Raw genomic sequence first — 25,826 nt, 5'->3', positions numbered from 1 at the left:
ACCACAAATGATGAAGCTTTTTTTCCAGGTCACATGAGCCCAGGATGAAGGGGGAAAATCCTGCTAGGAACAGAGATGGGCTGTGAATGAGAAGCTGATCAAGGGGAGATACGGAGTGGTGAGCTGAGGGCTATATAAGAATGTGCTCCTCGCCAGAGCAAACATTTTTCCCGGTGAATGATTCTCATGAAGCAGCCATGAACATGACTGAAGCCGGTGTTCCAAGGAGGCTCCGTGCCACTAACAAAAGATACTTCTATTTCACCACAGCTTCCCTCACGGTGTGCCTCGTCTTTGCTCTAGCAACCGTCATGGTCCTAATCGTTCAGAGGAAGGTAAGTCACTGACAGCTTTTCTCCTTCAGTCTCTTTTTTACTCCTGCTCTCTAAGAGGGTCCTTGCAACTGGAGATTCAGTCACTGGCCCACAAAAAAATGTAGATTAGGATAAAGGCAAAACAGAGAAAGAGAGAGATGTTATAAGGAAATTATTTATTTTCTCTCAGTACAATACTGGTTTCTTGTGCACATTATCTTCCACACAAGAGAAATAGAAAACCTCATGCTCCAGGACATAATCCATCAGGAGAGGCTAGAATGAGACCTTTATAGAGGGCAGGTTTTTACTGCTTGGTTCTTATACTTTCCTCCGATGCATATGGTTCTGGCTACCATCAGAGGCAGGACACGGGGCTAGGGGGACCTGCGGTCTGAGCCAGCATAGCAATTCTTATAGTGCTGTGATGCTTTGCCAAAATGCTTTATTGATTGATGTGATAGAAGGAACCACTGTGTATGATACCATGTATTTGCAAGGAATGGTAGTTTGCAAGGGCCGGGGGGAAGTAATGCTTCAAAGGCATTGCATAGTACATTCCTGCAAGCATGCAGATTTCAAGTTCATTAATGGACGGAGAGAGACATGGAGGATAGATGTTTTCAGATTAGCTTTGGAAAGCAATGGAGAGGTCATCGAGGTAGAGGGATGCAGAGAAGCCATTCCAAACTAGCACAAGCTGCAGAGGATAAGGCTCTTGAACTGAGTGTCAAGTTTGGGGGAAGGAACAAGCGAGCAGGGCAGTGCTAACTGCAGATAAGGAGCAAGAAAAATGGGGAACTCTGAGGTAGGTTGTCAACAAGCCTGTGGAGTATTTTAAAATAAAAGAGGAGAGCTCTGAGCTGGATCTTGGAATGAACGGGGAGCCAATGGTGTATTTCAGGATTGGGCGATGGGGCTATATTTCTCTGTACAGCTGATTATGCACATAGTGGATAAAATCTTGAAGCTATTGAAATCAGCGAGAGTTTTGCCATTATCTTCAGTGTAGCCAGGCTTTCACACAGTGGGGTTGGAAATCTTATTATAAATCCAAGTGCTAAAGATGCATCACTGCACCTGTTAGAAGGAAAGCTACAGAAGCTAAAGACCCCGCTTTATGGGAGAAAGTTGAGTTGAAAAATGCTACCCATCATGTTCTTTTCTCTTGAATTACTAAATCAAGTGTGTGTGGAACTATCTGGAATTTACCTAAAAATGAAACCTCAGGGCCTAATTCATCTCTCTGTTACATCATTGTAAATAAGGAGTCACCCAATTGAAATCAAGGTTGTTACATTATGATAAAACCAGTGTAAGCAATGTCAGAATGAGACTCACATAGTTTAACATAATAATCAACTAGTGCGACATTAAGGAAACACTTAAAATAATGGTTTCGTTAATTACTGCATAGATCCCACATAATGTTGGTTCCAGTGATACTTATTAACACTAAATTTGACACTGAATTAGTGCTGCATCAGGATAAATGCTGTCACACTGAATGCCAGAGGAATGATAATGAAGGATTAAGGTTGTTCATTTTGGAAACAGAGCTTGCAAAAGGAGAAAGCAGCAAGCTGATAGCTCAGGTGTGTGATACAGAGAATCATGCTGCAATTTTGTTCTGCATGGGGGAATTAGGGAGTAAGGAATGTGTCTCCTGGTCTTGCTTTCAAGACGCTGAAGAACTCACATGCCTAAATCTTCTCCCTATGGTCCCTTTACTCTCCTTCAATGGGGAAGTGACTAACCTTCAAGCCCAAATGATGAACTTTGACACCCCAGGAGCAGTTCCGCAGTGGGATGAGGTTCTAATTTGGAACATGCATCCGCCGTCATGCCCCCGCTCAGTGTAAGATGGGGCAGGAACTCCTCCGAGAGCTATGTTTGTTGCTGTTGAGTTAGGGGATCCTCTAGTCTAGGTGCTTTCTTAATGCACCCCACAATGCAAGTGTTTTTCGGAAGGTCTCATCATTGGAACCACATGGCTCATGGGGCTCAGTCCTGTGACACACTGTACCCAACCATGGCGTTGGATCAGACCCAGGGGCTGTTTTGATTGTCTCGAAAGTGTCTTTTTCAGCTGGATTGATGGGCGATTTCCAAAGCACACAGGGAAGTTAGGTAGCCAATGCCTATTGACCATCAATGGAAGTTGGCTGCCTATCCCTCTTTTGTGCTGTTGAAAATCTCCCTCTTAACAAATTTCCACTAAAAAAAAATGGTTCACGATTAAGGACCTTACATAGGGTGAAATTCGATAAAAAAGCAGAGAAACTCTGCAGACCTGAAATCAAGATACCCCGGACATGGATTATACAACATGGAAGATCACAATAAACAACCACCCATAAATCCAGTCATCCCTCTGGATCTAATACAAATGTTATTAAATAATAATCTGTCCTAGTTCATTTCATAGCGCAGCAAAAAAATCTTCCTCACACCCACTTCTCTAGCGGCAAAGGCTTAGCAGTGTAAGTTTAGACTCCTTGGAACTGTGTATTGGGATACAGCCAACTCAATTCTTCATGCTTCTGCTAGAGATACATCGAGCATCTTCCCATTTACTGTATCTTGCTCTTTTATGTGAGACCTTGTTTTTCATAAAAGCAGAAGGGTTTGCCATGGGGGACCTTGGACCAAATTTCTCTTTCTCATTGCAGCTGTGTGAGGCTGATGTCCTGCACATCAGAGGTGTCTGCATTTCATTGTTGCTGTATGTATTTCCTCAGTGAAGCACACTGGGGCAGAGGGTGTGTTGTAAACAATAATTATTATGGAGCGCCAGCCTTAAGTTACCTGGTTGTAGCAAAATGTTGCCGTGAACGTGGCAATAGTAGACCCCCTATTCATCCCTAAGCTTGTATTTTACCAGCCATCATAACTACACACCGGGACATGACATTTCAGGGGTTTCTACATGCTCATGTTTCCAACCTGATAGGATTTGGGTTTTTTTCCCCAGAGCCATTCAGCCCTATTCCAGCAATAATGTAAAATTGTATACGTACGTGCCCAGTAATTATACGGAATGATCTAGTTTTCAAACCTGTTATGGTTAAAATTCTAGAACAATTTCACCAGCTGGAATCCAGCCCGGCTCAGTAATGTCCAGAAGTAATTCCTATCTGATGGCTGTTTAGAACATGACTTCTAAAAATTTCACTCCATTTCCTAGGTGGAAATGTTGCAATTTGCATTAAAGAATGCCCCCTAGTGGGCAAACGTGGCAGAGACAGCAAGAACTGAATACCATGGAAAATGAGCCACCTGCTAAAATAGAACCCTACAGAACAGGACTAAGGCATCTTGATAGGAGCAAGACCCCCTCCGCTCGAACCCATGCTGTAACCTTTCTATGGTTAAACAGTATCCTTCACGGTCCCAGGCTGTGAGCCTGATACCGTTCACCAATACTAAAATCATTCCTTGTAGTTACACCTGCATTTGTAATGATGCCCCTTGTCAGCTCAAGTGTGAGGCTTGAGCCAGGAGATGTGGATCATTATTCCCAGTTCTTCCTTTGACTGTGTGAGAGTTTGGGCAAGCTGCTTAAATTGCCTCTGCCTCAGTTTCCCCATCTGTAAAATGAAAGTAATGATGCTCACCCACTTTGAGGTCCACAGATGAAAAGTATGAAGGATTATGATGCTGTTGCAACTGGGATGTACATTTTACAGCCTCTGCTGTAACAAGCAAATACAAAGATTAAGAATTAGGTAGCTGTTTATAGGCCCTGTGGGAATATAGGGGCTAGCTGTAATGGCTGGGACTCAGTCATTAATTTTTCTGTCTTCATATTCTTGCACCTCTTAAAAGGCAGAAAAATGGGGAATTGTTGTTTTAATAATAGATGGTTTAAGTAGGGTGACGTCCTAGGGCAAAACTCCCATTGATTTTGATAGGTCCAAGATTTCGCCCCCGGAGCCTCATTTTCAGAGCGGCTGAACATGCATGGCTCTGGCTGAAGTGCATAAGAGTGGTGTAGGCTCAGCACCCCAAAACTCCTGAACTAAGGATGCTGCCCCGATGTGTTTGTATAGCACTATGTTAGTTAAGTGCCTTTACATGGATTTTGTAAGAACAATCCCACACTTCAATGAATGCAGGTAAAATGGACTTTCAATCCTAAGGCAGCTAAAGATACTCAGCCTGTATCCTCACAAGTCAAGGGTGAATCTCAAATGGTTGGGGGTGAATTCAAGGCTTCAACTAAGTCAATAGCAAACCCTCCCACTACGTTCAAATGCTCAGGATTTCACCCCAGGGAATTTGGAGTCAGGTTGACAACACCTGTAAGTCAGGATGCTTATCTGAATCTTATCCCAACTACTGAATTCAAACCGCTTGGGTCTGCAAAATCTAGGCTAAATTGCTCATAATAACAGTTTTTCTCTCCACGTGTGGGCCCAGATGGGAATGGAGATTTTGGTGACCGCTCAGTGTTGTAGGTTCTGGTTGGAGTCTGGATGTTGAGATACCCACAAGTGGCTGAAAAAAGTTATCTGAACGGAAAGAAAGAAAGTTTCAGAACAGGCTCATGCCAGTGCAAGTGCACTGAAGTCAACTAAGTAACACCTACTTATAGTAGCTGAATTTGGCTCTGCATTCAAATTCAGTTTTAGAAAGAGGCATAGAATCTGGTGAAAAAGTACTTCTTTTTTCCAAGCCCATTCATCCACCCCTACTCATATCTTCTGCAGGGCATGTCGTGGCATCTGATGCAACAGTAATCCTCATACCTCGTTGTTTGTTATTGTGTGGTTGTTTAATTATTATGGGTATCATTCCTTTCCAGTCAGGGGATATGAGACCTTTGCAGTTTTTCTCCCAGGGAGCGGGGTCTGCAAGAGCCATTTATCAAGATGATTTTGATTAGATGACAAGTGAGACACCAGGCTGATTTGGTTTGGGAAGGTTTTTTATAAAAGCACTTTTTAAAAGCTGATTTTTCCCTGGCACATGATTATCATTTTCTCTGATGAAGCAAACGCAAATCATTCTGCTTGTGATGATTGAGACCATTCATCACCCGCACACACTGCCATTGCAGATTTATAATGAATTTTTCCCAGGCCTGTACAATACACTTTCATCTCTTTGAGCACCTAGAGGGGAATGCTTTACATTTCAAATTAGAGCATTAAACTGAATCTTCTTGCTGTGGGAAAGGAAACGCCTCCCCCCCCCCTTAGAAGCAAGCACTAAAGTTTTATTTGGGTGTCTACTCAATTATTCTTGAAATAAGATGCATTAGTTTCTGTTATTTTCCATCCATTCTGAGACTTTCCAAGCAGGAATGCGACACATTAGTGCATTTTAATTTCTCTCAAGTCCCCCCATCTGCATAGCAAACTACAAGTCGTCAGATTTATATATTTTTTCTCCTAACCTCTATCGCAGAGGAAGGTTTGAAAGGTGAATGCCTTGCTCGAACACTAATGGCTCAATTGCTTTGCAAAACACTCCTTTATAAACAACCATCGCCTGATTCCATTTAGTGAAACGATTAAAAAAATTAATCGCGCGATTAAAAAAATGAATAGGGATTAATCGCACTGTTAAACAATAATAGAATACCATTTATTTAAATATTTTGGATGTTTTCTACATTTTCAAACATATTAATTTCAATTACAACACAGAATACAAAGTGTACAGTGCTCACTTTATATTTATTTTTATTACAAATATTTGCACTGTAAAAAACAAAAGAAATAGTATATTTCAATTCACCTAGTACAAGTACTGTAGTGCAATCCCTTTATCATGAAAGTTGAACTTACAAATGTAGAATTATGTACAATAAATAACTGCATTCAAAAATGAAACAATGTAAAACTTTAGAGCCTATAAGTCCACTCAGTCCTACTTCAGCCAATCGCTCAAACAAGTTTGGTTACAATTTGCTGGAGATAATGCTTATTTACATCTTGTTTACAATGTCACCTGAAAGTGAGAACAGGTGTTCGCATGGCACTCTTGTAGTCGGTCGGCATCACAAGTTATTTACATGCTAGATTCGCTAAAGAATCATATGTCCCATCATGCTTCAACCACCATTCCAGGGGACATGCGTCCATGCTGATGACGGGTTCTGCTTGATAACAATCTAAAGCAGAGTGAACCAACGCAGGTTCATTTTCATCATCTGAGTCAGCTGCCACCAGCAGAAGGTTGATTTTCTTTTTTGGTGGTTTGGGTTCTGTAGTTTCCACATCGGAGTGTTCCTCTTTTAAGACATCTGAAAGAATTCTCCACACTTCATAACTCTCAGATTTTGGAAGGCATTTCAGTTTCTTAAATCTTGCATTGAGTGCTGTAGCTATCTTTAGAAATCTCACATTGGTACCTTCTTTGTGTTTTGTCAAATCTGCTGTGAAAGTGTTCTTAAAATGAACACTAATGTGCTGGGTCAGCATCCAAGACGGCTATAACATGAAATATATGGCAGAATGTGGGTAAAACAGAGCAGGAGACTTGCAATTCTCCCCCAAGGAGTTCAGTCACAAATTTAATTAACACATTATTATTTTAACGAGCGTCATCAGCATGGAAGCATGTCCTCTGGAATGGTGGCCGAAGCATGAAGGGGCATATGAATATTTAGCATATCTGGCATGTAAATACCTTGCCACGCCGGCTACAAAGTGCCATGCAAACACCTGTTCTCACTTTCAGGTGACATTGTAAATAAGAAGCAGGCAGCATTATCTCCCGTAAATGTAAACAAACTTGTTTGTCTGAGCGACTGGCTGAAGTAGGACTGAGTGGACTTGTAGGCTTTAAAGTTTTACATTGTTTTGTTTTTGAGTGCAGTTATGGAACAAACAAAAAATCTACATTTGTAAGTTACACTTGCACAATAAAGAGATTGCACTACAGTACCTGTATGAGGTGAAACCTCAAAAATACTATTTCTTTTATCATTTTTACAGTGCAAATATTTCAAATAAAAAATAATAATATAAAGTGAGTTCTGTGCATTTTGTATTCTGTGTTGTAACAGAAATCAATATATTTGAAAATGTAGAAAAACATCCCAAAATATTTAATACATTTCAACTGATATTCCATTGTTTAACACTGCGATTAATCACGATTAATTTTTTAAATCTCAGTTAATTTTTTTGAGTTAATCGCGTGAGTTAACTGTGATTAACAGCCCATGTGAAATGTAATTGTAGATGCAAAGTTCCTTCTTCACAGGGCAAAATGTGCCCACCTCTTTTTAGAACCAGGTATATTGCATTGAGATGTAATGCCCTGAGTCCTTGGTTGTGGGGTCCCATGGTGGGAAAGACGGTCTAATGGCTAGGGCCCTGGATTGAAGCACAGGAGACTTGCCTTTAATTCCCAGCTCAGCTACAGCTTCCCTTAGTGATCTTGGCCAAGTCAGCCGTTCTACCCCATGCCTCTGGTCTCCCTCTGTAAAATGGAGATAGCATTTTTTCCCTACCGCATGGGGATCCTTAGAAGGTAAAATCCATTAATGGCTGAAAGTCACTCAGGCCAAGATCGTCAGAGGCATTTAGGCACCTAACTCCCACTAGTTTCCTTAGGGTGTTAGGCACCTAAATACCTTTGGGGATCTGGCCCTCAGATGTTACAGTAACAGGGGTCATATAAGTACCTAAATAGATCTCTAGCTGCGTCGTACAAACTTCTACCATTTGGACTAAAAGAGGAAGTGCCTTAGATGATAGCTGTAGCAGCTGATCTGTGGGTCAGTCACAGAAGGGGGTCACAGGCAGAGTTGGCCAAGGTGTTATATTAAAAATATTCATGGACACTTAGGACTAGCACCTCAGGACTTGAAGGAGTGGAAGGGATCACAAGGCTGATCCTTGTGCCTCAGACAGATTTACAGAACATCAGACCAAGTAATGCCTTTTACTCTCAACCTTTCTTCCCTCTTTCCACCTAACCATCGCAGGACTCACCAGACTTTAGCCCACTGTCAAGTATGTTCCCTTGACATTTTCAGGTATTTCTGCCTTGTGGCCACTGAACGAAGATCCTTTTGCCTGTCATTTCAGCACTTCTGGTTCTAGTCACAGCCAGAATTGGAGGACAGACAAATTAAAATGAGAAATAAACCACCTCTTGCTTGTAGGACACCACGGGACACAAGTGATGGATAAGGCCTTGTGCTGGTCTGCTGCTCAGATTGAATTTCACTCTTCAGGGACAGAATGTAATAGAACATAACTTAAAACCACTCTATACCTTGAACACAAATATTCATAGGGCCTAGAATAAATATCGGCTTCCTTACTTTTCTTTCAGGGCCTGGCTCCCCCAGAGGATGGCATTACACATGCAAGCAGAAAAGGTAAGGCCTGTAACTGACTATCAATATAATTTGCCTGGTTTATAATGCAAATGCCACCGAGGGTGACGAAAAGCTGTTTGCGCAACTCTTAATCACTTACCTAAACTCTCCTCTTGTTGTAAAAGCCAAGCCAGTGGAAAAAGCTTATAAGTTACTCGGTACATCCGGAAACCAGTGCACAGCTAAGCAAATAACAAGCATTTCTTGTCTTCGGTACAGTGTGTTTTTTGCCAGAGGATGTGAACATTAATCTGATTATATGGCAGCACTTGGATAGCTCAGTCCTGCATTCCTGCATGCAGAGACACATTTTACCCTGTTTTTATTAGGGATGGGTCATTGTCACTCTCGTCAAAACCACTGGGACACCATGGGTTCATGGGTTTGATATGACTTCAAACAGTACTGGGTTCACATTCTGCTTCAGAGAGGATGCAAGAAAGAAGGAGAGTTGAGGTGGAGGTAGGCGGGAGGCTGGTGAAAAATGGGGCATCAAAAGAGGCAGAGGGAGAAATATGTGGGGGAAAACAGAGCACAGAGGGGGAGACAATTCTAATGAGAATAGTGTATACAGTGGGCCAAGAGTCTGCTGTCACTTAAACCATCATAAAACTGGAGTAATTGTTGGTTTCATTGCAATTATCCATCTGCTTATATGGTCCTCATCACCAAGTATTTCAGCATCTCACAAATATTAATGAATTTATCTCCACCTCCAAGAAGAAGGAAAGCATCATTACCATTATCATTTTACATGTGGGGAAACTGAGGCACGAGAATTTATATTGGCTAGCCCAAGATCACACAGAAAGCATGTGGCAAAGTCAAGAGTTTAACCAGGAACTCCTGAGTGCCAGTCCAGTACCTTAATTACGAGATCAGTGTTTTTCTTATTCAGCATTTACACAGAGGTAACTCAGAGCAATGTCTGTCCAAGTTCATACGCTTTCCAGCATACCAAACTGCTGTCACATGCCAACTATACCATCACAAACTTCCTGGCAGCATAAATGTCTCATCACTTCTTATTGTTTTCAAATTGAATCTCTCTGGAAATAACCCAAGATTTTAATTTACACAACCAGGTTTGGGTAAAGAGAAGATTAGATCCTTGAAGTTCAGATTCTGCTCTCAGTCACCCGAGTACCAATCCAGAGTAATGGCTTTAGGGAAGCTACCCTGGCTTTACACCATAGTAATTGAGTTGATACCAGAACCTGAGTAAGCTTTACAAATGCCCTCCGAAGATTTGCAAAACGTCATCAGCCAAGTTTGGACCATTTCTAATCTTTACACCAAGAGAAGGAAAGGCAGACACTGGCAGTGTGAAGATAGGGACTAAAAGAGACACTCAGAGGACCAGAGCCTTGGCAATTGTAAGTTGACATGGCCTCACTGACATCATTGGAGTGATGCTGATTTACAGCCATCTGAGGCTTTAGCCCTAATTAGTAAGAGGCAGAGGGAGCTGCAGTAGTGGATGCTTACCATAGACAGAGTAATTGATGAAAACCAGGTGCAACGAAATTGGCGATCAATTAATGTATATTTAATCCAAAGCTAATGGTACAATACAATTCTCTGTGGTGCAAGGTAGATTGCTCACTTATTCTTGTATTAGCAGGAGTGTTGTAAGCAAGACACAAGAAGTAATTCATCTGCTCTATTCCATGTTGATTAGGCCTCAACCAGTGTCTTGTGTCCAGTTCTGACACCACATTTCAGGAAGGATGTGGACAAATTGGAGAAAGTCCAGAGAAGAGCAACAAAAATAATGAAAGGTCTAGAAAACATGACCTATGAGGGAAGTTTGAAAAAAATGGGTTTGCTTAGTCTGGAGAAGAGATGACTGAGAGGGGGGGCATAACAGTTTTCAAGTACATAAAAGGAGGAAACAGATAAATTGTTCTTGTAAACCTCTGAGGATAGGACAAGAAGCAATGGGCTTAAATTGCAGGAAGGGTAGTTTAGGTTCCACATTAGGAAAAAATTCCTGTCAGGGTGATTAAGCACTGGAATAAATTGCCTAGGGAGGTTGTGGAATCTCCATCATTGTCTTATCTGCTCTTAAAAATCTCCAAACACCTGTCAGGGATGGTCTAGATAATACTTAGTCCTGCCATGAGTGCAGGGGACTGGACTAAATGACCTCTCGAGTTCCCTTCAAGTCCTACAATTCTATGATTCTAAATAAACACATTGAAACCTTCATTCCTTCCCAGCCAGCTCCTGCCAATTGCTCTCTCTCTCAGCTCGAATAACCAGGGGAATGTCAGACAGAAGGAATGTGCACTCTCAGGGTGCTTACAAGCTGTCATTTCATTTGCTCCTAGCTGCAGTGTAGACATACTCAAAGTGGGATTTGTGTGCACTTTGAGGCCCCTTTCCATGACTCAGTTGGTGTAAAGTGGCCTTCATGTAAATATACATTCTATATACAAAAAGCTACATTCAGAGAAAGTTAGTTAGGTTGTAAAGTCAAGCATTCAAAAGTTAGGAAATGCCAGATTTATGGTTTTCAGTGCAACCTTAATTCTACCCCTCTGTGTCCTGAAAGAGGCAGGTGGAAAAAATAGCAAATTATCAAGTAATTAAAAAAATGTATCATCAGGCAAATTCACAGTGGGATAGACATATGCTACTTTCCAGAGTTGATTGAGTGATACTAAAAACATGCATTATATTTTCATCTCATGTTTCATTTAGAGTTTACATACTATTGCATATTATTAACTAAATGCCAATGGGTACTTAACAGCAAATTTATTCAGGTGTACATATTCCTTACTCAGCTGTCAATCCTCTGGGGATAGGTTTGAAATAGTCTAATGGCATCTAATTTAGAGGCATGCTTTGCCAACTAATTAAATGTTTATTTGAAAAAGCGCCACTGAAGCATTGATAAATCTCTTTTCGATATTCGGTGGAATGGCACAAGCAACAGAGGGAAAAAATTAAGATTATCATAAAATAAATCTTTCCTGAAATGTAGTCTCTGCAGTTGTGAAATCCCTTCCACGGTTCTTGGCATGCATTGACCATTTTGCTTAACAAGTGATTTCTACCTGTCAGAAGCTGTTTGGTGAGAGTTACCTATCAGGGCTCCACAAACCTCTCCATCTGTCATTCCCCTTCAAGTTCTATGTCTCCAGCTTGCTGACTTCTCTTGTTCTTCTCTGGATCATGAAGTCATGGCACTAAACTCTGCTCTCATTGACCCCGGGGTATACCAGGAGATACTTCATTGTTTGCCTGGAAGTAAGATATTGAAATTCATTAGGAGCTGAGTGATAAGACACTGCAGGACATATTTTGATCTTTATTATGCCAGAGTAAATCAGAATAAACTTGGAGTCAGTGGAGTAATTCCAGATTTATACCAAAAGAACTAAGAGCACAATTTCATCTTATGGGTTTGAATCTGGTCTCTCTTACACCAGAGTAAATCCAGTACAACTCCACTGAAGACTCTGGAGTTACACTGGGGCAAAAATAATGTAAGTGAAAGCAGAATCCAGTCATATGATGATAGTCAATTTCTAAGGAGTCTGTCTGGACTGAGAGATATGGAAAGACTGCAACTTTACTGACCTGTCTTTGCAAGTCACAGTCAGTACATTTGTATATGTAATGTGGGGAGGAGAAGGCTACCTTGCCGTGACTTTAGTATGGAGATTCACAGACAGGTTTGGTATTGCCCTCTGAGAGCTTCCTAGTCCCCAATTATAGAAACCGTTTTTTGTTTCTTCCTCTGTTTCCTTTTAGGAGAAAAAGTGGGTGGTGGCAAGTCTGGGCTTGCAAATGCTAATCAGGTCCTTCAGTTTACTTCTAAACCAGGCTTCCCTACCTGACCACCAATGCAATATGTCTGGCATAACATGAAGAAGTTGCCGGAAGTTAAAGCCAGACAAATTAAAATTAGAAATAAACCACCTCTTGCTTGTAGTGAGGGTGATTAACGACTGGAACAAACTACCAAGGGAAGTGATGGAGTCTCCATCTCCTGAGATCTTGAAATCAAGACTGGATGCTTTTGTGGAAGAGACGTTTTAGTCTAACCCAAGCTGCTTGGTTCAATACATTTTTTAATAGCCTGTGATATACAAGAGGTCCCACCAGCTGTGATGCTGAGGAGCCAGGGGACTTGGGCAAGCAGTTCAGATAGCAGGAAACCAGGCAGACAGCCTGCCCCAGCCAGCTTAGTTTCTGGTGAAAGTTTTGACAGAATCAATGGAACGTATTGATTCCGCCAAGTCAGCATTTTCCAACAAAAAATTGCTCCACTGGAAATTTTGCCACCATCTCTAGTTCGTTATGATTATTTGTATTACAAAGGAGCCTAGAGATCAGGGCCCTATTGTGCTAGGTACCTTGCCGGCACATAATGAAAGGCAGTTCCTGCCCTAAAGACAGGACAGACAAAAAGGTGGGAGGGGAAACAGAGGCTGATGAAGTGACAAGGACACTCAGCAGGTTATTAGCAGAGCTGGGACTAGAACTCCCATTCTCTCAACCATGCTACCTGCTTTCCTCCACGACGGTGCCCTAGTGAAAGCAGTACATGAAGGTCATGCTGAAGAGCTCTGCTCAGCTTGTAAGATCCCCTAGGATCTGACAGCAGCAGCGGGTGCCGTGTCTTGCAGCTGGCGGCAGGATACAAAAGCAAACCTACTGGTTTAATTAAAATACTCTCAGATAGCTAAGCAGATATTTGCTAGAGATGGGTGAACTCGTTTTGCCTAATTTCAAAGGCAACTTAAACAATAGTGGGTTTGGACGTGTGACTCAAACATTATTGGTGACAGGTTTCAGAGAGGTAGCTGTGTTAGTCTGTATCAGCAAAAACAACGAGGAGTCCTTGTGGCACCTTAAAGACTAACAAATTTATTTGGGCATAAGCTTTTGTGGGCTAAAACCCACTTCATCAGATGCATGGAGTGGAAAATACAGTAGGGAGGTATAAATACACAGCATATGAAAAGATGGGTGTTGCCTTACCAAGTTGGGGGTCAGTGCTAATGAGCAATTCAATTAAGGTGGAAGTGGACTGTTCTCAACAGTTGACAAGAAGTGGTGGAAATCACTTTGGTAGTGCTAATGAGGCCAATGTAATCAAGGTGGCCCATTTCAAACAGTTGACAAGAAGGTGTGAATATCAGTGGGGAGAAATTAGTTTTTGTAGTGACCCATCCACTCCCAGACTTTATTGAGGCCTAATTTGATGGTGTGCAGTTTGCAAATTAATTCCAGTTCTGCAGTTTCTTGTTGAAGTCTGTTTTTGAAGTTTTGTTGTTGAAGAATGGCCACTTTTAAGTCTGTTATTGAGTGACCAGGGAGATTGAAGTGTTCTCCTACTGGTTTTTGAATGTTATAATTCTTGATGTCAGATTTGTGCCCATTTATTCTTTTGCGTAGAGACTGTCTGGTTTGGCCAATGTACATGGCAGAGGGCACGTTGCTGGCACATGATGGCATATATCACATTGGTAGATGTGCAAGTGAACGAGCCCCTGATGGTGTGGCTCATGTGCTTAGGTCCTATGATGGTGTCCCTTTAATAGATATGTGGACAGAGTTGGCACTGGATTTGTTGCAGGGTTTGGTTTCTGGGTTAGTGTTTTTGTTGTGTGGTTTGTAGTTGCTGGTGAGTATTTGTTTCAGGTTGGGGGGCTGTCTGTAAGCAAGGACTGGCCTGTCTCCCAAGGTCTGTAAGAGTGAGGAATCGTCCTTCAGGATAGGTTGTAGATCCTTGATGATCCTTTGGAGAGGTTTGAGTTGGGGGCTGTAGGTGATGGCTAGTGGGTTCACCATCCCCTTAGGAGATGGAGAGGAACAGCCAGAGAAGAGAGAGGGTCTAGCTGAAAAGCAGATACACTGTGTACTGGATCCCAAAAATAGATCACTCAGGTTGTGGCTGCCTAGCTACAGGGGTCTCTTCACAGGCAGCTGTTTAGCTAGAAATTTGTAGTATTATTTGAATCAGACTTGTAGAATCATTTTGGTTCAAATTATACTTCAAATAAGCTGACCACATTTTATGAACCTCCTAAATAATTCCATAAGAATCACAAATCTTCAGCTCCAACCAAACCTGATGCTCCACCATGTGCAGGAGAATTTCATTGAAATGGGGCGACTACGTAATCAGGGTAAACTTCATCTGCCAAGACATCCTGTCTAAGCATCTTCTCCTGTTTACTCCTTGATCCTGTTGCCAGAGTGCTCCATCTGGTGGCTGGATTCACCATCTTCTGTGTTTCAGAGTAACAGCTGTGTTAGTCTGTATTCGCCAAAAGAAAAGGAGTCCTTGTGGCACCTTAGATGCATCCGATGAAGCGAGCTGTAGCTCACGAAAGCTCATGCTCAAATAAATTGGTTAGTCTCTAAGGTGCCACAAGTCCTCCTTTTCTTTTCATGTTCTGTGTGTATGAGACAGAAAGACCAGATGCATGTGTATAGCCTTCAGATTCTTCCTGTCCTGAAGCTACAGTCCACTGAATAACATTATGTACCTGTTATAGACACCCGCCTTCTTGCATGACTGGTGGAATCTGAGTCATGTTCTCAACGTTACTGCAGATGTGGCTGTAGCCCACCTGAGACGCATGTTCCATAGACATAGCGAGCTCTATTGGTCGCATCAGACAGGGAGCCTCCCTTGATCTGGACCCCAAGGAGATACACTAGGCTTGTGTGAGCTGTTACTGTCTCCTGTCTTTCAGTATGCAGATACCGCATCCCTCAAGATAGGTTCCTTTGGGAGCCACATGTAACTTACTCCCAGCATCCATGGCAATGGCATACAAATGTTGAGAGTCTCATGACATAAGTAGCATCTTCAGGACAGAATAAGTCTACACACCTTCCCTCTAGGGCTTCTCTCCCACTGTCAGACTCTTCTCAAGTTTGCACCATATGTGACCTTCAGGTACCACACATCTCAGGGGACAAAAATGCAGCCAGCAAAGATTCCCTTACCCTTGTTTCCAGAGTCTGGCCCTGGTTTTCCTCATACTTACTGTGGTTTAAAACTGATGTAACCCAACCGACTTCAGTGGCATTACTCCTGATTTACACCATTGTACGTAAGAGAATTAAGCCCTGCACACACGGATCTTCCTGTGCTTCTGAACACACTCACACTAGTTTTATGCTCATGGAACTCCTTTGATTTGCACTGGGCCAATTGCGATCAGAATAACTAACTAGAAAAGCAAAACTGAAAAATGGTTATAAGCAGCCCCAGTGGCAGCTTGAGCTCAGGAAATGCTTCTTTACAACCAGACTTTTTTTTTCCATGCTTGGTTTTCTCAGAAACACAGCTGATGTCACCAAATAAATGCTATTAAAACTTACTGACGTCAATGAAAGCAAGTTCAGGTTTACAAAGGCCAGGTACAGTCACTTCAGCTCAGAGCTGATCATGGGAGATGCCTTGAATCGCCTGAAGTTATCTAGTGAGGTACTCAGCTCTTTGCTCAATCATGCTCTTTATTTCAAGGCAGCATTCTTTGCTTGATCAATAGAGCTTGGAGTGCTGGAGCTTTAAATGCTACAGGGGCTTTTCTGATCTGAAAGGTGAATTCCACTCACTAACACTGAGTTTCTGTTAAACTCCCACCCCCAAAATCAGACTCTACCCTCCTGTAGGACAGATGAAGATTTTAGGGTCCAGGGCTATGAATGTATATTACCAAATCCTATTTTTCATCATGATGCAGGTTTTAAGTATCTAGGATAGTCATAAAGCTTTCTATTCTATTCTATTCTATTCTCATCACTGTAGTATCTGGGCAATTTCCAGTCATGCATGAAGCAATGTGATTAAGACTGTGCTTTGGTCTTTCTTTGACTGGGATTTTCAACAATAAAGGACCCACTGTCATGGACTTTTTGTGTGCAACAGTCACCTACCTTTGGCCCTTTTGAAAATCCCAGCCTCGGTCATATGTTTAGTGTTATCTAATTTAATTCATTCCTGTGTTCGTTACCTGCCTGGCCAATGGTTTGGTGGTATGCGTACAAAGATTGCAACATTACAAATGGCCAGCCAGTAGGATTATCTATAGCTGCTCAACTGCTCCCCTGTTTGCCCTCCCCAATGACAGGCAACCTCTACCTTCTGACATCAAAGTCAGCCTAAGCCGATGTTCTTGAGACCTAGACATTAGGATCTCTTTTCTTACACTTTTATAGCAAATTTTATCTGAAAATCTTAACTAGTTTTACACACAGGCCACAGTTTGTTCTCATTTACACGGTGTAAATGAGTAACTCTACTGATCCCAGTGGAGTTACTCCAGATTTACTACTGATGTGCTTTGACAGCAGAAGTTGGCCCTATCATTAACAAGGCTTCGTAAGAACCCTGTGAGGTTGATAAGTATTATTCCAGTTTAACAGAAGGAGAAATTGAGGCATAGAAAGGTGTAAGTGACTTGCATTTGGGCTGTATATCTTGGGCCAAATTCTTTGCTGGTATAAAATGACACAGCTCATTAAAGCCCATTTACACCTGGAGAATTTGGCCCTGTAGTGTCAGATCCAGGTACAGAACCCATGAATCCTGACTTCTGTTCTCCTGTTTTAGCCACTAGACAACACACTCTCCGCGTCTGGATTACAGGTCACAGATTTTACTTATGCCCTGTGTAATTCTATGTGACTTAGTCAATGGGGCTTTCATGTACTATGTGAAAGTAGCATTCATCCATCTGGAGGAAATGATTAGTTGTGCACTGAAATATATTTCCTGGACCGTGTGCACTAGTTTATAACACCTAGTTTATAGCCAAAACAGTCAGGGAAACTATGGAGCGGGGGTGGGGGGGGGGGTGAAACACAAGAGATGCAAGATCTGTCTGTCTTAATCACGAAGTAATGGTTATTATTACTATTTATTGTTTGTGCTACCATAGTGCAAGGGAGACCCAGTCACGGAGCAAGGTCCCACTGTGCTAGGGATTATACAAACGCAGAACAAAAGACATTCCCTTCCCCAAGGGTTTACAATCCCAGTATAATACAAGAGACAACAAATAGCTATATTTAGAGGGGATGAGTGCAGGGAAACAATGAGACAGAATTGGCAGTCAGCACACCAGCAGCTGAACTGTGTCAAGGTTTTTTGTTGGCATCCCAGCAAAGGGGAGATTTGAAGGTGGCTAAATGAGGTAGCTTTGTAGATGTTAACGGAGAGCAACGCCCAAGCGTGAGGGGCAGCGTGGGAGAAAGCCTGAAGGCGCTTGTTTGAAAATTGAAACAGTGGGCAGTGGAGGTGGTAGCATAGGTAGACTGGAGGCAAGCATTGACAGTGAAGGAGAGATGATAGGTAGGATGGAGCAAGGTTGTGAAGGGCTTTGGAAATGAAGAAAAGTACCTTTTATTGGACACGCTAGAGAAGAGGGAGCCAGTCGAGTGATTCAAAGAGAAGTGTGACATGCTCAAAGCGACGGGCTAGGAAAATGGTCTTTGCAGCAGCATTCTGAATGGATAGGAGCGGGGTAAGATTACATTGGAGAAGGCTGTTGCAGTAATCAATAAAAGAAGGAGAATTGGGGGACAGGTGAGCAAGAGGGTAAGAGCTGACAGGATCGTTGGTTAAGAAGGGAGGAGGTCTGGCTTACAAACATCTGCATCCACACTGTGGTAGAATGTGAAATTCACTCCCTTTTGTATTGGCAGAATTCAGCTATGCTGCACTATTTTTGCCCAGTAGGGGGACCTGTTCTCCTGCTTTTGAGCAACGGTAAAGCAGCTACAGAAGTACAGTGCCCTACTCACTGCAGTCTATGGTTCACACGCAGTATGCATGAGATCACCTCTCCATTGCATAATTTGAGTCGCTCAGCTTCACGCTTGCAAATCAGCCATTTCTTATTGCCTCATCATCAGAGAAAAGGATGTGGGGGAAATGCATTTGTGCGTAATGGAAATAAAACCTCTGAGATGGTATATAAAAGGGTCAATTGTTTCATAACATTTAGGGAGTTTGCAAGAGTTCCTGAACCACTAAAAAAATTTAAAGTCCTCTTTATACAGTCCTTCTGTCCTCTGTCTACAGCTTGATTATGCTGATAGGGCAGTGATTTAGGGCATGACAATGAGCAAATAGTAGTTCCAGGCTCAAGGATGGCAACGGAGTCTGAAGAGCTAATGGAAAACATCTCAAGCATCTTTTGTTGGGTTTTACTGACTTTCCCCATGCCCCATTCTTCCCCAGCTTCAGTTCCTGGATTGACTGAAGGTGCTTGCATTGTGTGTACCAATTCCTCTTTCACTATTGTTATGCAGGAAGAAACGTATACAAAAATCAAATTGTCTTGTATGAAGTAACCTGTGGCCTTCAGGTCTAGAGGGTCATCAAACTCCCATGAACATCTTTGAGCTCATCTTAACATTTCTCTAATTATAAAGAAATAGGGTAAAATTGTCAAAAGTGCCCGTGTGAGCCTAAATCCCCTTTTCAAAAGCAAGGCCTTGTCTACCCTAGAAAGCTGTACCGCTTTAACTACATTGGTCTGGTTAAAGCAATGAAACTCGCTAGGGTGGTTAAATGTGCTTATACTCTTATAACTTATCCCCATACGGGATGGGGAAGAAGGGGTACCCGTGTATGTCACCTTTAGACCAGCGTAACTGGGTCCGAAGGCTTGCACCAGTATAATGATATCAGTAAAAAAATCATACCCCTAAATGAGATAGGTTTCAGAGTAGCAGCCATGTTAGTCTGTATCCGTAAAAAGAAAAGAAGGACTTGTGGCACCTTGGAGACTAACAAATTTATTAGAGCATAAGCTTTCGTGAGTATGCATCCGATGAAGTGAGCTGTAGCCCACGAAAGCTTATGCTCTAATAAATTGGTTAGTCTCTAAGGTGCCACAAGTCCTCCTTTTCTTTTTACTAAATGAGATAGTTATACTGATACGAAATCTGTGTGTGGTCAGGTGTTATTTAGAAAGTTAATAAGGCTTAGGCTATGTCTACACTTGCAGAGTTTTTGCGCTGTCAGTTTCACCGGTGATGGGGAACCGGTGAAAGAAAAGCACTGGTTTGTGTTCTCACTGACTTCCACCGGCGTCAGATAGTGTTCACATTTGCAGCACTTCCTTTGCTGATGAGAGCAGCGCTCTAGGGCAGCTATCTCTCCATTTTGAGGGTAGGTCTTGTCTTGTGGGAAGTGTGGGGTGATGGCGGGGCATCCTGGGTCCCTGCACAGCCGCCTGTCCCCAAACAGCTCCAGTAACTCAGCATTGCTCCAAGCAGGGGATCCTTTGCTCCATGGAGCAGCCATTGTCACCTGGCCAGAGGAGAAGTGAGCACTTGCCAAGACAACAGGAAGGGGAGTTTCAAAGTTCCGGGGCTTTACACGGGGAGGGGCGGACGTCTGTTTACCTGGCCTCAGAGCAGCAAAGCTGCTGGTCAGAGTGGTCACCTAGGCACTGTGGGATATTCTGTGGAGGCTAAAAGCACTGTAAACAGGAAAAACGGGTCTTCACATGCCCGTCAGTGCAAAAACATCATCGGGAAGAGCTGTACGCCTCTCGTGGAGGTGGTTTTCTTTTTGCGGTGAAACTTCTGAGTTCACTGCAAAAAGTCACTGGCAAGTATAGATGCTCCCACAGTTTTTGCGCACAAAAAGGGACTTTTTGCGCTTTAAATGGCAAGTGCAGACATGCCCATAGATGCCAAAATCTTTTCTGAAAATGGTACTTCGGCTAAGTCATTTGCAGTACAATAGGGACAATTATTGCAAAATGTATTAATATAGGGACAATTATGTTTCCAGAACATTGATTTATTAACTCCCAGCAAATTAATTTCTGGGATAATATTTGGTTTATTTTCAAGTTCTTTCTCTGTTGTCTTTTATTGGCATCCTCAGCTGACAAGTATTCCATCTGGGTGTCAGCAGAATGAATTTAAAGCAATACCGAGCTAAAGTCTTCCCTGACTTCAGTAAAGTTAAACAAGGAATGAATTTTCTCCATTCATTAAAAAATGAAATGAAGCTAGAATAGGATTATGCTGCGTTGAGAACCATGGGACTTGGTCTTTTTACTTGGGATGGGGAACGGTTCATGATGGTGTGGGTTGGAGAATCACTGCAAAAGAATACTGGTAGCAAACCCTCTAATGGAAATGAAACTGCAATGGTTATTTATCTTTTGTTTCCTCCAGGGAATGATTTAGATGTTTTAACAACCCTACAGAATGCTTCATTTAAGAAAGCGGCGGCATACATGACAGGTCAGTGAATGAGTCAAGTTAATTCAAGTTTATGGGAGCCTATATCTCAAACTGGCTGAAGATTTTCCATAAAAAAAATTTTGCTGGAAAATGGCCTTTTGACTAAGTGGATATTTTCATGAAAATAGTACTGGTTTTGCGGGGAAAATTATTTATTTTTTTTAAGTTTTCAGCAACCAAATATTTTGTTTTTAAATGATGAAAACAAAAATTGAATGAACGAATGTCTTTGTGCCCACTATTTCCCACCACATGTTCCTGACAACATTTTGACTACATCTGCTTGTGTTTAAGTTGGGAGGAGAGGTTTAAGTTGGGAAGAGAGGTGTTCAAAATTCTCAGCCTAAAGCCTAGTGGGCCTAGGACAGTGGTTGTCTCCTATAGGAGAATGACAGAATACATGGCTACCATTTACCAGCAAATAAGTCCAGCAAGCTCTCATTTGTGTGTTTAAATAGAATATACACTGTATTGGTATATTGTATTAGCTCATTCTCCTTTTCTTTCTAGTGTCAAAGCCAATAAATAGTCCAAAACTGAAGTGGACTAAAAATCGTATTCTCCAAGACATCACGTACAACAGCAACGGAGACCCAGTGATCCAGACGCCAGGCTTGTACTTGGTCTACTGCAACTTGCACTTTCATCTAACCAACTTCTCAAACACAATCGACCTACATGTGGAGCTTCTTGTGAATAACACCACCAACAGGCAAACGTTACTCACACACTGTCCCACCACCAACAGGCAAACAGTATTCAAGCAGTGTGCATCAGTTGCAGACTCTAACAGGATATTTCAGGAGCTCTCCATACTCCATCTGGTGAACCTAGATGCAAATGACTGGATATCAGTAAAAACTAAGCAGTACAAATATTTGGATTTAGATTTCTTTCCCAATGACAATGTTCTTGCAGTCCTCAGGTACAGTGATAAAAGTAAGGAGTGCTCTGACTGCTCCTTGTAGCTCAAAGTAACCTACCTTCAATGACAATGCCTCTGCTGGACAATACCTGGTCTTAGTTGACATACATTACCTCATCCTAAGGGGAAATAAGGAACTTTCCAAGCGTCCAAAAGAGAAATCTAAAACACAATAAAACATTCACCCAATAAACATAGGAAAACACTCTGCTTTGGCCGAAAGTGGGATTGCCTGTGATGCCAGAAGACTGTCCGTCAGGAACGAGGCCAGCAAGTGACTCGCAGTCATGACAATGGCGCCTCAAAACAAAAACAACCAAATTAGGAGAAGAACTTTCCATGCTGAAAATGATCAGATATCTGATATCTTCCACTTACAGAAGCAGCTGGGCAAGCATAACTAGCCTGGGGGGAATGGAACCTCTTGTCATCTGAGGATTTTGGAATTATACACGATGGTACTTTGAGCTAGTTTTTTCCAAAAACTAGCAGTCAAAGCTGATTACTGATGCTTTCTTTACAACTAGAGCAAGCAGCTGTAAATCTGTGAGATAGCCTGTGAGCAGCATCGTTGAAAGCAGAGGTGGGAAGAAGTTAGGTCATGAGAGGCAATGTGGCCCAGCAGTTAGGGCACTGGACTGAGACTTGGGTTCTGTTCCCTATTCTGCTACTGACCTGCAGGGTGGCTTTGCACAAGGTGTTTCACCATTGGTCCATCTTTTGTATTTAAATTGTAAGCTCTCTGGGGCAGGGACTATGTATTTGTACAGTGCCCAGCACAATGGGATGCTGATCTCAATTGGGACCTCTAGGTACATGCATAATACAAATATTAAAAGTAGTAATAATAATCTAGTCCATGTGCCATGTAACAGGCTTGTCCCTTACAGTATATGTTGAAGTGCTTTGTGAAGTCAAGTTTTAAATGTAATCTGAATGTCACCACAGCATACATGCATATAAACATTTGCTTTTAGGGGGCTCAGAGGAGGAAGGAATGGCCCACACTGCACTAAACACCTGCCATTTTGTGACATTTTAGACTGAGCTCTGGATTTGAGCACCCATATTTGGGAATGTTTGCATCTGGAGTTTTGATATGGGCCACCATCGAGATCTGGCATTTGGATCAGGGCTGCACTGTGCTTTTGGTTTGACCTTGCATCTGTTACTTCTGAGTGTAGAGGATGGAGGATGCGACAGGAGACGACCATGCTCTAAAGTGATGAAGTTATTTATCTATAGTACAGTAAATCAGAGTTTTACGTGAAATTCCAGCTTCACAAACATGTTTAATTAAAATGTAATTCCTGTACTACTGGTGACAGCAGAAAATGTAAAATTAAGAAAGCAAGCACTAGATCATACTCTCTTTTCACCATCAAAAGCCTACTGCTATAAAGATTTTTCATGAGTACCTATATTTTGTTTTAGCCACATGACTGGACCTGGGTGAACTGTTCACAGTGGAGTTTTTCACTGGATTTAGCTCCCTTGTGTCTTTGTGAATTTCCCCTAAACAGACTACAGTTTTTACTATGGGTTTTGTCATTCAGGTTTTTCTGATTAATGGCTTGTGTGAGCACATTCAGAATATCTGTAATATTAATCATTCATTATTTGTGCCATGTAACTGGTCACCCAAGTCACATGGTATGGTTTCTGCTCCCTGGTCAGATGATTTCAAAATGCACAAAGAGCTTTCAAAACACATCCACTTCATCTGTGCAAATACACAGTCACACAAAAATGTGTGTGTGTGGGGGGGGGAACATAATTACATAAGTCATAGATTCCAAGGGCAGAAGGGACCAGTGTGGTTATCTAGTCTTGCAGGCTATAGAACTCCTCCAAAATAATTTCTGTTTGAACTAGAGTATATCTTTTAGATCAGAGGTTCTCAAACTGTGGTCCGTGGACCACCAGTGGTCCGCGAGCTCCATTCAGATGGTCTGTCGATAGTTCCCTCTAAAGTGCATGCCTGGGCGGCCACACATGAGAGAATAAAGGGCCACGCACCCAATTAGTGGAGATGTGCAGGTGTCTCCACTAATTAGGTGCCTGGACCCTGGAGAAGACGCACATGTAAGGTGAGGTGATGGCCTTGGGGGGATTAGGGGGTAGGTGGGAGGGGGCAGTGGGGTGAGAAGAGGGGGTGGGAGGAATTTGGGATGTGCAAGGCTGTGGTGGCCAGAGAAAGAGGCAAATTTCCCCAGAGCCAGGGCTGTAGCAGCGGGGGAGAGACGGCCCTCCTTCCCAGCCCCAGCTCGGGGGGCTACTGCACTGGGAAAGAAAGGGAGAGACCCCCGCCACCCTTCACAGTCCCAGCTCGGGTGCTGCTGCAGAGGGGAAGAGAGGGCACATCCATTGCATTAGAAAGGTAAGACTATTGGTATTAAAATATGAATTGTGTGCTTTTATTTGTAGAACAAAAAAAACCATTATTATTAAGGGGTTTTTTTCTACAAAGTGCTTTACAGTAGTTAGCTAACAGTACAAATAACATTTGGAAAGATCATTAAGTGGTCCCCTGAGACCCTCAGAAATTTTCAACTGGTCCGCAGAAAAAAAAGTTTGAGAACCACTGTTTTAGATCATTCTGTTTTGGTGACCATGCATGTGAAAAATATTTCACACACATACACACACTTGCAAAAAATGAGTGAAAGGGATCACAGATACTGTGGAAACAAAACCATGTTTTTTATTTAAAGGCATATATTTTTTGCAGCATTCACCTAGCTCTACCCATTCAGACCCTTGGTAGAATCAAATCATCCCTCTGCTCTTAAAAATCTATACTGGTCTCTGAATGGCTTTCTATCCAGCATCAGCCTGCACTTGTGTGTCATATGAGTAGAACCCAACAAAGGTTAAAGAGGCTCGTCCCTCTTAGGAACCTTTAACAAGAGTTGATTTCTCAGCCAATGTGAATGCAGGAGCAGCACTGACACCAAAAAAGGCTTTGAATTTGAAGGGGAAAATAGCTCTTTTTTAAAAAAAAAAAAATCCCCCTGCATAGGACGATATGTCACTATTCTTTCAGCAAATGGGGGAAATAATGGAAGAGTGGAACTAGACCGATCAGTCCCTGGCTTTGCACGATGGCAGGGTAGAACAATCTTGCCCTTACCATGCCACATCCAAGAAATAAGCATAAATTATAGCCAGAAAGTCAGACCATCAGCTAAATGTGTGTCAAACGGCTTTCATTAAAACAAAGCCCTGGGCCAGGCATCAGACTCCACACTTCATTGCCGATTCCAAACCACTTTACTATTTCATCTTCTGCCCTGCCCCCTCTCTTCTCCTTGTTTTTGGCCATGTTTATAGAATAAGAAAACCCATTTCAGTTCTTTGAACTACATCATGCCTTTTCAGCAAGGTCCGTGGCAACAGCCTTTGGAGGACAAATAATTCCACAGGCCTAGACTTCACGGGTTGCCGAAGACCAAATTCTCAACGAAGGCCACTTTTCAGAAGGTGGTTGTTCTCCTGTATTAATTAGGTTGGTCTTAGTCCCAGGACACACTGGTTATGCAAAGTTCCTTCAGTAAGAGTGGAAGCCCACCCTGCAGTCCTTACTTAAGCAAGACTCCCAAAGACCTCTAGAGCTCTTTGGAATCAGGAGTTTTTCCTCTTTTGCTCTTCTCATTGTCTCTCAAATCCACAAGTTCTGGATGTACCTTCTCTGAGGTTCCCTCAAAAGACAGAACAATCTTGGACGATTGAAAGAGCCTATGTCACATAGACGCTTTTGACTATCCCTCCCCATAGTCCTCAGATGTGGCAGTCCTGTGGCTTTCTGTGCGTACTCTCTGTTCCTAACTTGACCAGAAACGGGAAGCAGCAGAAACCTCACACAGCAGTCTGTTCTTTCTGGGTTTCTGGTCCTTGTTCAGAAACCAAAGAATCTAAGTCCTCTGAATCTTTTTATGCTTTCTTGACCTGAGTCTACAGGTGCTGGAAGATTTGTCTGTCACTGATAAATATA

The 25,826-nt window shown here is 42.3% G+C and overlaps 1 protein-coding gene across 1 annotated transcript; it reads left to right on the top strand.

The window, feature by feature from the left end:
* Window positions 1–23,204, top strand: TNFSF8 (TNF superfamily member 8). Its single transcript, XM_077835972.1, has 4 exons — window positions 1–335; window positions 8,613–8,658; window positions 20,839–20,907; window positions 21,418–23,204. The coding sequence occupies exons 1-4, from the start codon at window positions 141–143 to the stop codon at window positions 21,873–21,875; spliced, it is 768 nt and encodes a 255-aa protein (XP_077692098.1). The 5' UTR covers window positions 1–140; the 3' UTR covers window positions 21,876–23,204.
* The last annotated feature ends 2,622 nt before the right edge of the window (window positions 23,205–25,826 follow it).

Source organism: Eretmochelys imbricata, chromosome 16 (genome assembly GCF_965152235.1).
Source record: "Eretmochelys imbricata isolate rEreImb1 chromosome 16, rEreImb1.hap1, whole genome shotgun sequence".
Taxonomy (NCBI): Eukaryota; Metazoa; Chordata; order Testudines; family Cheloniidae; genus Eretmochelys; species Eretmochelys imbricata.
Note: the sequence above shows the minus strand (reverse complement) of the source record. Positions and strands in the feature narration are given on the sequence as shown.